The sequence below is a fragment of the Aythya ferina genome (genome assembly GCF_964211825.1).
Source record: "Aythya ferina genome assembly, chromosome: 28".
Taxonomy (NCBI): domain Eukaryota; kingdom Metazoa; phylum Chordata; class Aves; order Anseriformes; family Anatidae; genus Aythya; species Aythya ferina.
The window spans coordinates 1,449,846-1,464,117 of NC_140325.1; the positions used below are offsets into that span (position 1 = coordinate 1,449,846).

Below are 14,272 nucleotides of genomic sequence, written 5' to 3' on the forward strand. Positions count from 1 at the left end.
TATCTGGGCAGAGAAACGGGGGGCTGGGGGTATGGGGGGGGCTGCTGGGGGCTACGGGGGGGCTGCTGGGGGCTACAGGGGCTCTGCGGGGTCCCCTGAGGCCATCCCCGGCCCCGTTACGGCGGCGCTGCCCCGGCCGTGCCCCGGGAAGCAGCAGCGAGTCCATAAAAGCTGCGCAATCTTTATGGAGCCACTTTCACACGTCGGGGGCCGTAAAGGGCCGACCTTCGAGCCGCCGGCAGCGGGGCCGCGCACGCGAGCGGGGCCGGCGGGAGGGCGAGCGGCGGGGCCGGGGCCCCCCTCAGTCGCGGACGGAGACGCGGACGCGGTGCCAGGCGTTGCTGAGCACCCCGCGCAGGTTCCAGATGGGCGCCACGCTGTCGGGCTGCACGTTGTAGCTGCCGTCCACCGCCTTGCAGACGATCTCCAGCTCCGCGCCCGCCGCCACCGGCGCCCGCAGCTCCCACAGCACCCAGGCCCAGGCTCGCTCCGGCGGGGGCCGCTCGCCCGCCAGCCGCGCCACCCGCCACGTGCGCCCGCCGTCCAGCGAGACGTCCACCCGCACCACCGGCCGCCCGCCACCGCTCCAGGCGTAGCCCTTCACCGTCAGCTCCCCCGCCGGCACCGCCGCCCCAGGGCGCGGGTGGGTGATGGCCGACTGCACCGGCAGCTCCTGGATGGCGGGCGCCGTCTTGTAGTCCACCGTGTCCCAGTCCACGCAGGGGGAGAAGCCCTTGTAGTCGTTCTGCTGCCAGTGGCTGGGGCTCTCGGCCGGGCTGACGGCCACCCGCCGCAGCCACTTGACGCTGCGGGCGCCCACCACGCCGGGCACCACCACGCGCACGGGGAAGCCGTGGTCGCGGGGCAGCTCCTCGCCGTTCATCTCGTAGGCCAGCAGCACGTCGGCGGCCGGGCTGACGGCGCGGCCGTAGGGGATGGAGGCGCCGTAGGGGGCCCCCCCGGCGTCGGCGTCCAGCCCCTCGAAGCAGACGTGCCACTCGCCCTCCCGCTCCTCCTCGAAGCCGGCGTGCAGCAGGACGTCGCGCAGCCGCGCGCCCCCCCAGCGGGCCGTGCTGATGGCCCCGATGTCCCACGGCAGCCCCTTGACGGGGCGGACCTGGCTCATCTCGGCCCGGCGGTTCCCGGCGCACTGCAGCGTGGCCGTCACCTCGTGCTTGGGGAAGCGGCTGCGCAGCTCCGGCAGCGACAGCGACAGCGCCCGGCCCCCCGGCCCCTCCACCCGCAGCCGGTAGGAGCCCGGGTCCACCGCCGGTACCGGCAGGTGGTTGCGGGTGAAGAAGAGCTCGTTGGGCGTCAGGAAGCGCTCGGCCAGCAGCTCCGCCGGCGGCTCGGCGTTGAACGGCTTCTGGCTGTTGACGCGCAGCCCGGGGTGCCGGGGGGGGTCCCCGGCGAAGGGGTCTCCGGTGGCGGCGGCGGCCGGCGGCGCCTCCTCGGGGCTGAGCTCGCCCACCTTGTACTCGCGCAGCAGCTCCAGGACGTGGGGCTGGCTGTGGACGGCGTAGAGGGCCCAGAAGGGCTCCAGGGCCCCGCCGGCCGCCAGCAGGATTTTGTCGGCGCCCCCCGGGTGCAGCTCCACGAAGTCGGTGACGTCGAACACGTCGGTGCCGTGGGTCACCCAGACCCGGTCCTGGGGCGTGCGGTGCCGCCCCACCTCCTCCCGCGTGTACCGGGGGTACCGGGGGGCTTGGGCAGCCTGGGCGGTCTGGGGGACCCCGGCTCCGTCAGCGGGAGCTCGGCGCCCCCCGGTACCCCCAGGACCCCCCAGTACCCCTGGGACATCCCGGTACCTCCGGGACCCCCCGGGACATCCCGGTACCCCCGGGACACCCTGGTACCCCTGGGACCCCCCGGGACATCCCAGTACCTCCGGGTCCCCCCAGGACATCCCGGTACCCCCGGGACACCCCGGGACCCCCCGGCACCCCCCGTCCCGGCAGCCCAGGCACCGAGGAGCGCCCGGTTCCCTCCCGCCCCCCCCCTTCCTCCTCCCGTCCCTCCCCCGGTCCCGTTCTCCCCCTCCCCGTTCCTCACCCTCCGCCTCCGGTCTCCGTAGGCCAGGACGGCGCCGAGCCCCAGCAGCGCCGCCAGCACCGGGGCCGCCCTCCCGGTGCCCCCCGGGCCGGGGCTACCGGCGGCGAAGCGGGCGGCGCCCGTCCGGGACCAGCCGCGGCGGGGCAGCGGCAGCGGGAGCCTGCGGTGGAGGGGGGAAAAGCGGCGCTGAGGGCGACCCGGGACCCCCGGGAGGTTGGGGGGGGGCGGCACCGGGACCCCCGAGCCCGGTTCCTACCTGCGCCCGGTAACGGCGCGGAGCAGCAGCATCGCGGCGGGACCTGAGCGGGGAGAGCGGCGCCGTGAGAGCGGCTCCCGCGGCCACCGGGAGCCCCCCGGGGGCCGGGACCGTGCGGGCGACCCCCCCACACCCCCCACACCCCCCCCCCCCTACTCCCGGTACCGGTTCCTCCCCCCCCTCCCCGCACCTGCGTCGTCACCGGGGCTCTCGGGGCGCTCTGCGGCTTTAAGAGAGGGGCGAGGGGCGGGGCCTCGCCCCCCCCGGCCACGCCCCTTTCCCCCCCTCAAACAGCGAGGGGGGGGGCCGCGCCTTAAAGGGGCCGCGGCAGCGGGCGGGGCGGGGCGGGGCGCGGCGCCGCCCGGTGCCCCCGATAAGCGCTATCGGGGCGCTGCCGGATGCGGAGCCGGGCTCGGTTCCAACAGCTCCGGTACCGGGGCCCCGCCGCCCTCCCCCTCCCCCTCCCCTCCCCTGCCCCACCCCCGCCCCGCCCCCCCCAGGGAGCAGACGGAGCGTTTTGGGTGGTTTTCTTCCTTTTTTGTTGGTTTTTTTTTTGGTTTTTTTTTGATTTTTTTTTTGTGGGTTTTGTCCTTTACTTACATTAAATACACCGCGAAGCCAGCAGCCGCGGCCGGGACCGCGCTCGGGAGGTGCCACCGGGGCGGCGCAACCCCCCCCAACCCCCACCCCCCTCCCGGGGCACGGCAGGAACCGAACCGGAGACGCGAGGAGAAAAAAGGGGAAGGGGGGGGGGGGAGGAGAGGGAGGCCCTGGGGAGCTGCAGCGACCCCCGGGGGGGGGGGGCTGGGGGCGCCCGGTTGGTGGGGGGGGGGCTCCGGGGGCTGGAGGCAGCCCCGGGGATCCCCGGGACCCCACTGCCAGCCCGGGGGGGGGAGCCTGGGGGTGCCGGGGGGGGGAGGTGGACAAGGGGGTGCAGGGGGGTGAGAGGGGGTGGGGGGTGCTGGGGGGGTCTGGGGGATGCCCCCCCCCAAGCCCCGGGTGCCCCTGCTGCCAGCTTTGGGCTGGGAGCCAAGGCAAAGGGCAACGGCCACGGGGCCGCGGGCGCCTGGCCCCAGCCCAAGGGTGCCGCACGCAACCGGGGGCGGCCACGGGGTCACCCCCCCCCCCCACCGGGAAAAGTCCCCGGGGAACGGGAGGAAAGGAACCGAGGAGCACCCGGTGCCCCCAGTGGGGGGGGGGGGAGACCGTGCCAACCGGGTGGGGACGGGCAAAGCGCGGGGGTGCCAAACCCCCCAACCGTGCCGGGATCACCGGGGGGACGCCGAGGGGGTGGCGGGGACGGGCACGGCTCCACCGGGGGGTGCGGGGGGGGCGAGCTCGGGGTCCCCGCGGGCTCCCCTGTGTCCCCCCTCCCCCTGTGACAGGTTCCCAGGCACTTCCGATCCTCCAGCAAAGAAAGGCCACCGAGGAAGAAGGTAAGGACACTGCAGCTCCCCCCCCTCATCCCCCCACCCACGAGCAGCGAAACAGAAGAAAAAAGAGGGAAGAGAGGGGGAAAAAAAAAATAAAAAGAAAATAAAAATAACCCCACGGCAGCCCCCTCGGGAACGCCGCTCCGCGGGGGGCTGCTCCGGACCCCCCCTCACCACAAAGCCGACGTCTGAGGGCGCCGCGGCCGCCTCCTGGCGTCCCCGAGGGACCGAGCAGGATTTCCCAAAGCAAAAGGGGAGGTGGGAGGGGGGGGGCGCAGGGTGGGGGGGGCGGGAGGGGAGTCAGGTCGCTCTCTGCACCTATGATACAAAGTGAAGGAGAGTTCGGTTCTGGAAGTTAAGTCCCCGGCTGGTTCCAGGCCATCGGGTGGTAACGGGGGCTGCGGCGGCGGCTCTGAAGCGTTAAAAAGTGCAGTTAGACGGAGCTCGGGGTGGGGGGGGGGGGAGAGGCTGCTGCCGACGGGTCTCAGTGTGCCGGTACGGAGGGGGTGTGGAGGACTGGGGTGGAGGGGGGGGGGGGACACGTTAACGGCTTCGCTCTTCCTCGCCCGCGCTGCCGCCGGCCGCCCTTCAGTTGCTACAGCACTGGCTCTTGTTCTGCTGGCTCTGCTCGTGAAGGTCCACGCCTCTGCTCCTCCCCGCCGCGCCGCTCGTGCTCTGGGGCTCGCTCTTTGGCAGCTTCTTGGCTGGGGGGGGGGAGGCAGACAGGCGGGGGGGGCGTCAGGAGGTGCTCAGCACCACGGGGATGCACCCACACGGGCAGATCCCGGCTGTCCTCATGCTTCGCAGGGAGGAAAAAGCCCCCCCGAGCTCCCCCCTGCCACGGAGCCGCCGTGGGGCAGGACCCCCAAGGACTCTGCCCCACACAGCCTGGATAGGCCCCCCCCTGCAGCCCCCCCAGCCTCACCGATGGCCAGGAAGAGGTCGTTGACGTTCATCGCCGTCTTGGCCGACGTCTCCATGAACAGCAGGCTGTTGTCATCTGCGTAGGCCTGCGCCTCCTGGAACAGACACCGGCACCCGGCTGAGGGGTCGGCGGCCACGGGCAGGACCGGCCCCGTCCCCGACCCTGTCCCCGACCCCAAAGAGCCCGGGAGCGGCGCTCACCTCGTACTCCACCATGCGCTTGCTGGCCAGGTCGGCCTTGTTGCCAGCCAGGGCGATGACGATGCTGGGGCTGGCTTGTCTCTGCAGCTCCTTCACCCATGTCTTCGCCCGTGCAAACGTTTCCTGCGAGCAGAGGTGGGGGCTCGAGGCCGAGTCTGGAGGCAGCACCTCACCGGGACCCCCCCCACCAGGCACCGGGACCCCCTGGTGAGGCACCAGGACCCCCCCCCAGCCTGCGGCGCTGCCCCGGGGCGCTCACCTGGTTGGTGATGTCGTAGACCACGATGGCCGCCTGCGCCCCCCGGTAGTACATGGGGGCCAGGCTGTGGTACCGCTCCTGGCCGGCCGTGTCCCAGATCTCAAACTTCACCGTTGTGTCGTCCAGGCAGACGGATTGTGTGAGAAACGCCGCTGGGGGGAGGCAGGGAGAAGAGAATTAGCTTCAAACGGCCGCCCCCCAGCACCCTGCCTGCCCCCAAACGGCCCCGGGGGAGGGATGCAGACCCCCAGTGCCCTGCCTGCCCCCACCCAGACCTTGGGGGATGTGGAGTTGGGCGTGGGGGGAGCCCACAGCCCCTCAGACACTGCCAGGAGCGTACGGAGCTGCTCCACACGAGCGGTGGGGCTTTTTGGGGGATGAGCAGGACTCCTGCCAGGCGCTGCGTTGTGCCTCACGGAATTACCCCTGCGAGACCACAACCGAGGCGTGGGGACTGTGCTGAGAGCCTGGCCCCACCAGGAGGCTGCGGGGGGCTCTCCCCAAAAGCGCTCGCGTGGCTCATCCACAGCTCGCAGCCGCCAGCACGAGCTCAGAGCCCGACGCTGGCTCGTGTGGGAAGGAAATAAAACCGGTGCGAGGCAAAACGCACACAGACAGCGGCTCCAGGAGCTCGGAGTCCCCGGTGCGTGGCCCCCAGGTGCCGTCGTGCCCCGCGGGCGGGTGCCGCGGCCGACTCACCCCCGATGGTGCTCTCCTGGTACTCGTGGAACTGCCCCTTGACGAAGCGCAGCACCAGGCTGGATTTCCCCACCGCCGACTCGCCCAGCAGCACCAGCTTGAACTGACAGATTTTGCTAGCTTGGGCCTGCCCATTCGGCCTGGCGGCTCCTCTGCTGGTCATGGCCGGGCTGCTGCTGCTGCTGCTGCTGCGCCGCGCGCCCTGCGAAGGGGGGAAGGCAGCGACGCCGCGGCACGGAGCGGGGCGCTGGGCTGGGATCCGCTGGGCTGGGATCCGCTGGGCTGGGATCCGCTGGGCAGTGCTGCGAGGGGAGCAGAGCAGAGCAGAGCAGAGCCGTCAGCACGGTGCAAACACCCCGCACCCCACGGGGAGCAGCTCCCGCAGCCAACGCGGGCTCCTCGCGGGTGATCCCGGCACCGGGGGGGGTCCCAGGAGCTTCCCCCCCACCCCGGCTCCCGGAGGCCGGGCTGCTCCCCCCTGGCTGCAGCGCGGATTCCTCAGCTGCTTCCCTCCCTGCCCGCCCCAAGGAGGGGCTGCACAAACTCCCGGCCCGGCCTCCGAGTTCCTCAGCCCGCTTTGGGTTTGATTTTTATTATTTTTTTTAATTTTCCCCCTCCCGTTTTCTCCCCGTTTCCTCCCCGGTGCTGGCGGGTCCCCGGCACACACCGAGGGGTCACTGCACGGGGGAGCCCCGCAGCTCGGGGGCCTGGCTGAGCCAGCTTTGGGGTTTCTTTAGGGCCAATCTCCCCCCCCCTCAATCCCATCCCCTCCCGGGGCTCTCCGGTTCCCCGGTAGGGATTTACAAACCGGCAGCAGGACGGGGACAGCGCAGAGCCAACACCGGGGACACCACCAGGCACCGGTTCCCCTCCGGTTCCCGTTCCCCCCCGGTGCTGGCGGGGCGCAGAGTGCCCCCTCCCACCCCCAGCACCCCCCGGGGGCTCAGCACCCCCCGGCTCCCGGTACCGGCGATGCCCCGGGGCCCACCGGGGGCACCCACGGGCACCTCCCGGGGCCGGGCTCCACCGGCGGGGAACCGGGAGCCCCCGGCGGGCCCCGGGGTTGCGCCAGCCCCGCGGGGTAACGGCTTTCCGGTGCCACCCGGCCCCGCTGTGGCCCAACCGCGGGCCCGGCGGAGGCTCGGGGGGAGGAGCGGGGAGCACGGCTCGGCCCCCCCCGGTACACCGGGCCCGGTTACCGCCGGGAACCCCCGGCCGCGCACCGGGGGCACCGGGAGCACCGGTCCCATGGCGGAGGAGCACCGGGGGGGGTTCCGGGACACCCCCGGCAGCCCGGGGGCCGCACAGAGCCCCCGGTACCGAGCGCCGAACCGGGGCAGCGCCCCCCGCCCGCCCCCACCGGAGCCCTCCCGGGGCGGCCCCCCCGGTACCGGCCCCGGTGGCTCAGGGGGGACCCGCTGGGGACCGGCCGCGCTCCGCACCCCCCTCCCCGGTACCTCCCCGGTACCTCCCCGGTACCGCCGGGTCACGGAGCCCCCGGGGCCGGGCAGGGAGCGGCGGCACCGGGAGGGCCCCGGGGGTCCCCGCCCCGGCCCGGCGGCGGCCGCGGCCTCACCAGAACGGGCCCGGAGACAGCGCCAGGCCCCGGTTCTCCGGTTCCGGTTCTCCGGTTCCGGTTCCCGGTTCCGGTTCCGGTCACGGCCCCGGCCCAGCCCCTCCCCCCCCCCCCCCCGGTACCTGCGGCGGACCCGGCTCCCGTCGCGGCCCGAGCACACAAACAGCGCCTGGGCCCCGCCCTCCCCGCCCGGGGCGGGACCGCGGCCCGGCTCGGCCAATCAGCGCCGCGCGGCGGGGCGGTGGACCCGCCTCTTCCTCCCGGCTCGCCCAATCGGGGCTGAGGATGGAGCGTCAGCGGCCCCGCCCACCGCAGCGCAGCCAATGGGGGCCTGCGGGGACCGGGGGTCACGTGGGGGCCTTCGGGACCCCCCCCCCCCCCCCGGGGGTCGTGGGGGCCCTATAGGGGCGGGGTGGGCGTTATAGGGACACAGCAGGGGGATATGGGGGCCCTGTAGGGCCCTGGGGGCGTGTATGGGCCCTATGGGGACCTGGGGTCACAAATGGGCCCTATAGGGACTGGTACGGGCCCTGTATGGACCTGCCTTGTGGGGCATATGGGCCCTATAGGGACCCGGGGGTGTGTATGGGCCCTATAGGGACCAGGGTGACCTATAGGGACCAGTATGGACTCTGTAGGGACCCACCTAGGGGGATATACGGGCCCTATAGGGACCTGGGGATATGTATAGGCCCTATAGGGACCGGGGTCATCTATAGGGATCAGTACAGACTCTGTAAGAACTCACCATGGGGGACATATGGGCCCTATAGGGATCTGGGGCCCTATACAGACCTTAGTGCTGCGTATGGTCTCTATAGGGACCATCATGGGCCCTGTATGGACCTACCTGAGAGGACATATGAGCCCTATAGGGAGCTGGGGGTGTGTATGGGCCCTGTGGAGACCTAGGGTCATGTATGGGGCCTATAGGGACAATATGGGCCCTATATATACCTACCTGGGTGGATGTGTGGGCCCTATAGAGACCACTATAGACCCTGTAGGGACCCACCTTGGGGGACATACAGGCCCTATGGGGACCTGGGACATGTATGGGCCCTATACGGACCTTGGTGTTGTATATGGTCTCTATAGGGACTGTTATGGGCCCTGTATGGACCTACCTGAGAGGACTTATGAGCCCTATAGGAACCTGGGAACCTGTACAGACTCCCTAAGGACCTTGGGGTCACATAGGGGCCCTATAGGGACCAGTATGGGCCCTGTATGGACCTACCTGAGAGGATGTATGAGCCCTACAGGGACCTGGGAATGTGTATGGGCCCTATAATGACTCGGGGGACATGTGGAACCTATGGAGACTGCAGGGCACATATAAGTCCTATAGGGACTATGGTGAACATATGGAACCTATAGGGACTGAGTGTCATGTACGGGCCCTCTAGGGATTCTGGGGGGAGTGTGGTCCCTATGAATGCACACATGGACCCTACAGGGACTGCAGAGAACGTGGATGGACCCTACAGGGACCTGGGTGCACATAAGGGCCCTACAGGGACCATGGGGAACATACAAGCCCTATAGACCGGGGCGGGGGCACGTATGGGCCCTACAGTGACTGCAGGGAATGTGTAGGCCCTATAGGGACCTGCAGGACACGTATGGAACTGGGGGGGGTGACAAAGCCCTTAAAGGGACTCAGGAGCACAGACAGGACCTGTGGGGTCTGCGGGGCACATACGGGCCTGTAGGGCCCTGGGGGGGGGGGGGGGTGCGGGTGGGGCCCATGGGGCACATATGGGGTGGCCACGCAGCGGCCCTATAGACACATGGGGGGGCTGGGCACACACAGGGGGGTTGGGGGGGCCCCATATTCTGGGGGGTCCCCCACAGCAGGGGGGGAAGGCGCAGACCCCCCCCCAATGTCCGTGTCCCCACCCTCCCGAGCAGAGGCGGCAGCGCTGCACGCGGAGCTTTATCGGGTACAAAAGGCAGTGAGGAAACCCCGCGGCACGACAAAACGGGTGAGGGGGGGGGCACACAACGCAGGGGGCTCCCCCCCCCAAAAACCGCGCTGCGGGAACGGGAGAGGAAGAGGAGGGGGAGGTGAAGGCGCTGGGCCCCCCCAGCAGGGCCGTAAGTGCCGAGAGCCTGGGTGAGGAGGGGGCCACTGGGGGGGGGCGGCTCCTCTCCGGGGGGGCTGCGTCCTTGAGGGGGGGGGGCTCTGCCCCGAGCAGTCCTTGGGGGGCCAGCAGGGAGCTGGGGGGGGGTCCCAGAGCGTGTGGGGGGGTCCCAGAGCGTGTAGGGGGGGTCCCGGCGCCGTCACCTCCGCACGTGGGGGCCGAGGGCTCCTCGCTGGGTTCTTGTGGGGTGGGGGGGGGGACACACGGGGCCAGCCCCCCCCCCAGGCTCACAGCCGCAGGTTGGGGACCACCTTGGTGACGTCGTGGAAGAAGGGGTGGCGCAGCGCCGCCTTGGCCGAGATGCGCTTGTTGGGGTCATAGTGCAGCATTTGCTGGGGGGGCGAAAAATAAAAAAAAATAAATAAAAAAATAATAAAATAAAATATAAAAAAATAAAAAATAATAAAAATAAAAAATAAAAATTAAAATTAAAAAATTAAAAAATAAAAAAATAAATAAAAAGTAGAAAAATAGAAAAATAAAAAATAAAAAAAATAAAAAAATAAAAATTGAAAAAAAAAAATTAAAAATTAAAAAAATAAAAATAAAATAAAAATTAAAAAAAAATAAATAAAATTAAAAAATTAAAAAAATGGGATGGGGGTGAATTGAGGGGGGTCGGAGCTTTTCCAGGTGCCCCCCCCGGGGGCTGGGGGCTCACCGCCAGCAGTTTGTGGCCGTCCTCGTCCAGCGGCGGCACCAACTTGCCCAGGTCCTGGCGCGCCCAGCGGGGGAAGGTGGGTTTGTAGTCGGGCAGCGCGGTGACGCCGGGCCAGGCGGCCTCGTCCGGGGTGCCCAGCGTGCGGAAGATGCGGAAGAGCTGATCGATCTCCGAGTCCCCCGGGAACAGCGCCCGCCGCATCACCTTTGGGGGGGGGTTGGGGGTCAATGGAGGGGATTGGGGGGGGGTTTGGGGGTCAACGGGGGGGATTGTGGGGGGTTGGGGGGTCAACGAGGGGGATTGGGGGGGGCTTGGGGGTCAACGGGGGGGATTTGAGGGGTTTTGGGGGTCAACGAGGGGGATTGGAGGGGGGTTTGGGGGTCAACGGGGGGAATTAAGGGGGGTTTGGGGGTCAACGGGGAGAATTGGGGGGGGTTGGGGGTCAACGTGGGGGATTGGGGGTCAATGGGGAGGATTGGGGGTCAACGGGGAGGATTGGGGGGGTTTGGGGGTCAACGGGGGGAATTGGGGGGGGTTTGGGGGTCAACGGAGGGGACTGGGGGGGTTTTGGGGGTCAACGGGGGGGATTGGAGGGGGGTTTGGGGGTCAACGAGGGGGATTGGGGGGGGCTTGGGGGTCAACGGGGGGGATTTGAGGGGTTTTGGGGGTCAACGGGGGGAATTAAGGGGGGTTTGGGAGTCAACGGGGAGGATTGGGGGGGTTTGGGGGTCAACGGGGGGGATTGGGGGTCAACGAGGGGGATTGGGGGATTGGGGGGGTTTGGGGGTCAATGGGGGGGACTGGGGGGGTTTGGGGGTCAACGGGGGGGGATTGGGGGGGTTTGGGGGTCAACGGGGGAGCGCTCGGCGCCGGGAAGGGGTTGGGGTTAGGGTGAGGGGACCCCGCAGGGCAGGGATCAAACGGCCCCGCGCCCCACTCGTGACCGGCCCCGTGATGCGGGGCGGGGGTTGGGGGTTCATTCACATGATGCCGGTTGTTCGCGTGCCCCCCCCCCAATCCCGGTGTCCACACAGCCCCCTTTGTGCCCCGCTGCCTGCGGCGGGTGCCGGCCCCGCGTGGGGAAATGTCAGGGGTGGGGTGGGGGGGGGTAAAGGGGGTGGGACAGGGGGATGGGGGGGATGGGGTAGGTCCTGGGGGTCCCTGGGGTGTGTTCTGGGGGGTCCCTGGGGTGTCCTTGGGGTAGGTTCTGGGGGTCCCTGGGGTGTCCCTTGGGCACGTCCTGGGGTAGGTCCCAGGGGACCCTGGAGTAGGTCCTGGGTGTCCCTGTGGTGTCCCTCGGGTAGGTCCTGGTATCCCCAGGGTGTCCCAAGGGTGCCACCACAGAGCCCACAGTGTCCCCAAGGCACATCCTGGTTTGTCTGCAGGGTGTCCCCAAACCAGAGCATGGTGTCCCCAGGGTGCCACCGGTGCCCGGGGTGTCCCTAGGGTGCCACCACATTGCCCCCTTGGTGTCCCCAGGGTGCCACCACAGCCCCCTTGCTGTCCCCAGGGCACATTCCCAGTGTCCCCAAGACAAGTCCTCAGTGTCCCCAGGGTGCCACCACAATCCCCCCACCCTTGGTGTCCCCAGTGCACATCCCAGGGCGTCCCCGAGGTGCCACCAGGACACGACCTCAACGCGAGGACACCCATGGGTGGCAGCTGCCGCCACGGGGGGGGTCGTGGCTTTGCTCCCCTTCAACCATGCCCCCCCCAGGACCCCCCCTCACCATCTCAGCGAAGATGCAGCCCAGGCTCCAGATATCCACGGCGGTGGAGTAATACTTGCAGCCCAGCAGGATTTCGGGGGGCCGGTACCACAGCGTCACCACCTGGGGCGGGGGACACAGGAAGGGGGGGCGCACACGGTGGGCACGGGGCCGTCCCCTTCTCGCCCCCCCCCCCCCTTTTTCCCCGCGCCCACCTCGTGCGTGTAGGTGCGCAGGGGCACCCCGAAGGCTCGGGCCAGCCCGAAATCGGCCAGCTTGATGGCGCCGTCGGCGTTGATGAGCAGGTTCTGGGGCTTGAGGTCGCGGTGCAGCACGCGGTGCGCGTGGCAGAAGGCCAGGCCCTGCAGCAGCTGGAACAGGTAGCTCTGCGGGGTACAGGGGGGGGGGTCAGCGCCTCCCCCTGCCCCTAACCGTGTCCCATTCCCCCCCCCAAAAAGCCCCCCGCGCACCTTGATGAGGGGCAGGGCGATGCCGAGGGAGGAGTCGTCCATGAATTTCTTCAGGTCCTGGTGCAGGAACTCGAAGACCAGGTACAGCTTGTTCTCCGTGTGGATCACGTCCAGCAGCCTGGGAGGGGGGTGTGTGTGGGGGGGCCTGGGCTGGCACCGCCACCCCCCTGACCCCCCCCCCCAGCACCCAGCCCCTGGTACTGCTCCCCTCCCCCCCAGCACTGCCCCCATACAGCCTGCAGCCCCTGGTACTGCCCCACTGCCAAATCCCAGCCCCCCCCCACTACTGTCCCCCCCCAGATCCCCAGTAGAGCCCCCCGAAGACCCCAGACCCCCCCCCACTGCCCCCCCGCAGCCCCCAGACCCCCCCCACTGCCCCCCCAAGCCCCCAGCCCCCCCTACTGCCCCCCCAGCCCCCCAGTATTGATCCCCCCAGCCTCCAGACACCCCCCCACTGCCCCCCCCAAGCCCCCAGATCCCCTCCACTGCCCCCCCACCCCCCCAGACCCCCCCCACTGCCCCCCCGCAGCCCCCAGACCCCCCTACTGCCCCCCCAGTCCCCCAGTATTGATCCCCCCAGCCTCCACACCCCCCCCACCCTCCAGCACTGCCCCCCCCCAGATCCCAGCCACCCCCCCAGCCAAGGACCCATTGGTGCCCCCCCCCAACTCCACATCCCACCCCCTCGGCGCCCCCCCCCCAAAATCCCACCCCCTCCCCTGCATCCCCCCTCCCAACACCCCCCCCCCCGGTGTCCCCGGTGTCCCCTCCCCCCCGGCTCTCCCCCCCCCCCGCTTCCTCCACCTCCACCTCCCCCATCCCCTCCCCGGTCCCTCCCTTCCCCCAGGGACCCCCCCCATCTCCGTTCCCCCCCCCCCCCCTTAGCGCCCCCCCCCTCTGACTTGACGATGTTGGGGTGCTTCAGCTCCTTCAGCAGCGAGATCTCCCGGATGGCCGTGCTGGGGACACCCTCGGTTTCCCTGCGGGGGCAACCGAGCTGAGCCCCCCCCCAGGTGCCGGTAACCCCCCCCCCCCGGTGCCGGTAACCCCCCCCGGTGCCCTCACGTGTCCAGGCGGATCTTTTTCAGCGCCACCACCTCCCCCGTGACCTTGTTCCGGGCCTTGTAGACGACGCCGTAGGTGCCCTCCCCGATCTTCTCCACCTTCTGGAAGTTCTCCATGGGGCAGCCCCGGGGGGGCCCGGTCCCGGGGGGGGGGTTCCCGGGGGGTCCCGGGCCGGGCGCGAAACGATCGCGGCCGCCGCTCGCCCGCGGCGCGCCACAACGCGGCCGGCCCCGCCCCCGCCACTTCCCGCCTTCCGCGGCCACGCCCCCCGCGCCGCCCCATTGGCCGAGCGGGCGGGCGGCGCGGGAGATGCCTTAAAGGGGCAAGAGCCGGCCGCGGGGGGGCGCTGCACAGCGGGAGGAGACGAGCGGGTGGGGCCCCACCGCGTGTCCCCCCCCACTTCCCCCCCCCCACGGCACCGCGGCTGGGTGGGGGGCTCGGGGGTCGCCCCCGGTCCTGTGTGCACGGTGCCACGGTGTCACGGACGTGGTGTCACCCCCACGACCCCGTGGGCGCAATGCCACGGACACGGCGTCACACACGTGACCCCACGGACACGGTGTCACAGACATGACCCCACGGTCACAGCGTCACACGCGTGACCCCACGGACACAGCCCCACAGACAGCGTGTCACACGTGTGGTCCCACGGACACATCCCGTGGGCACGGGGTCACACACACAGCCCCCACGGCGTGGGCCCATGGGTGTGTTATCACATGCACCACCCCACGGACACGACCCCATGGGCACGGGGTCACGTACAGGGTCCCCCGGACACCGTGTCACACACAGACCACATACAAACAGTCCCACAGAC

General features: G+C 69.9%; 3 protein-coding genes across 4 annotated transcripts; all 3 read right to left on the reverse strand.

Annotated features, from left to right (window-relative positions):
* Nucleotides 1–167: 167 nt before the first annotated feature.
* SUOX (sulfite oxidase) lies at nt 168–2,613 on the reverse strand. Its single transcript, XM_084499932.1, has 4 exons — nt 2,499–2,613; nt 2,309–2,351; nt 2,053–2,212; nt 168–1,723 (listed from the first exon to the last, which is right to left on the reverse strand). The coding sequence occupies exons 2-4, from the start codon at nt 2,338–2,340 to the stop codon at nt 302–304; spliced, it is 1,614 nt and encodes a 537-aa protein (XP_084356058.1). The 5' UTR covers nt 2,341–2,351; nt 2,499–2,613; the 3' UTR covers nt 168–301.
* Nucleotides 2,614–4,304: 1,691 nt separating this feature from the next.
* On the reverse strand, nt 4,305–6,117 carry RAB5B (RAB5B, member RAS oncogene family). The gene is made up of 5 exons (XM_084499944.1): nt 5,825–6,117; nt 5,126–5,277; nt 4,867–4,989; nt 4,667–4,760; nt 4,305–4,445 (listed from the first exon to the last, which is right to left on the reverse strand). The coding sequence occupies exons 1-5, from the start codon at nt 5,985–5,987 to the stop codon at nt 4,330–4,332; spliced, it is 648 nt and encodes a 215-aa protein (XP_084356070.1). The 5' UTR covers nt 5,988–6,117; the 3' UTR covers nt 4,305–4,329.
* A 3,209-nt stretch (nt 6,118–9,326) lies between these two features.
* CDK2 (cyclin dependent kinase 2) lies at nt 9,327–13,681 on the reverse strand. 2 transcript variants are annotated; one of them, XM_084499941.1, is made up of 7 exons: nt 13,453–13,679; nt 13,290–13,367; nt 12,388–12,505; nt 12,133–12,303; nt 11,939–12,040; nt 10,209–10,412; nt 9,327–9,879 (listed from the first exon to the last, which is right to left on the reverse strand). In XM_084499941.1, exons 1-7 carry the CDS (start codon nt 13,566–13,568, stop codon nt 9,775–9,777), a joined length of 894 nt encoding a protein of 297 aa, XP_084356067.1. In that variant the 5' UTR covers nt 13,569–13,679; the 3' UTR covers nt 9,327–9,774. The 2 variants fall into 2 exon arrangements, with proteins under 2 accessions (XP_084356067.1, XP_084356068.1); XM_084499942.1 differs by lacking the exon at nt 13,290–13,367 and having other exon boundaries at nt 13,453–13,681.
* Between the last annotated feature and the right edge of the window lie 591 nt (nt 13,682–14,272).

What these genes read in the sequence shown, in the direction of transcription:
- RAB5B (XM_084499944.1), bottom strand. Translation starts at nt 5,987, where the DNA reads ATGACCAGCAGAGGAGCCGCCAGGCCGAATGGGCAGGCCCAAGCTAGC. An exon ending in TCTACGACATCACCAACCAG is followed by an intron (nt 4,990 to 5,125) that starts GTGAGCGCCCCG and finishes CTCTGCTCGCAG; the next exon opens with GAAACGTTTGCACGGGCGAA. An exon ending in AGCGCATGGTGGAGTACGAG is followed by an intron (nt 4,761 to 4,866) that starts GTGAGCGCCGCT and finishes TGTCTGTTCCAG; the next exon opens with GAGGCGCAGGCCTACGCAGA.
- CDK2 (XM_084499941.1), bottom strand. Translation starts at nt 13,568, where the DNA reads ATGGAGAACTTCCAGAAGGTGGAGAAGATCGGGGAGGGCACCTACGGC. An exon ending in TCGCCCTGCCCCTCATCAAG is followed by an intron (nt 12,304 to 12,387) that starts GTGCGCGGGGGG and finishes TGTACCCCGCAG; the next exon opens with AGCTACCTGTTCCAGCTGCT. An exon ending in TGCGCACCTACACGCACGAG is followed by an intron (nt 12,041 to 12,132) that starts GTGGGCGCGGGG and finishes CCCCCGCCCCAG; the next exon opens with GTGGTGACGCTGTGGTACCG.
- SUOX (XM_084499932.1), bottom strand. Translation starts at nt 2,340, where the DNA reads ATGCTGCTGCTCCGCGCCGTTACCGGGCGCAG. An exon ending in CGCGCCGTTACCGGGCGCAG is followed by an intron (nt 2,213 to 2,308) that starts GTAGGAACCGGG and finishes CCTCCACCGCAG; the next exon opens with GCTCCCGCTGCCGCTGCCCC. An exon ending in ACGGAGACCGGAGGCGGAGG is followed by an intron (nt 1,724 to 2,052) that starts GTGAGGAACGGG and finishes GGGGTCCCCCAG; the next exon opens with ACCGCCCAGGCTGCCCAAGC.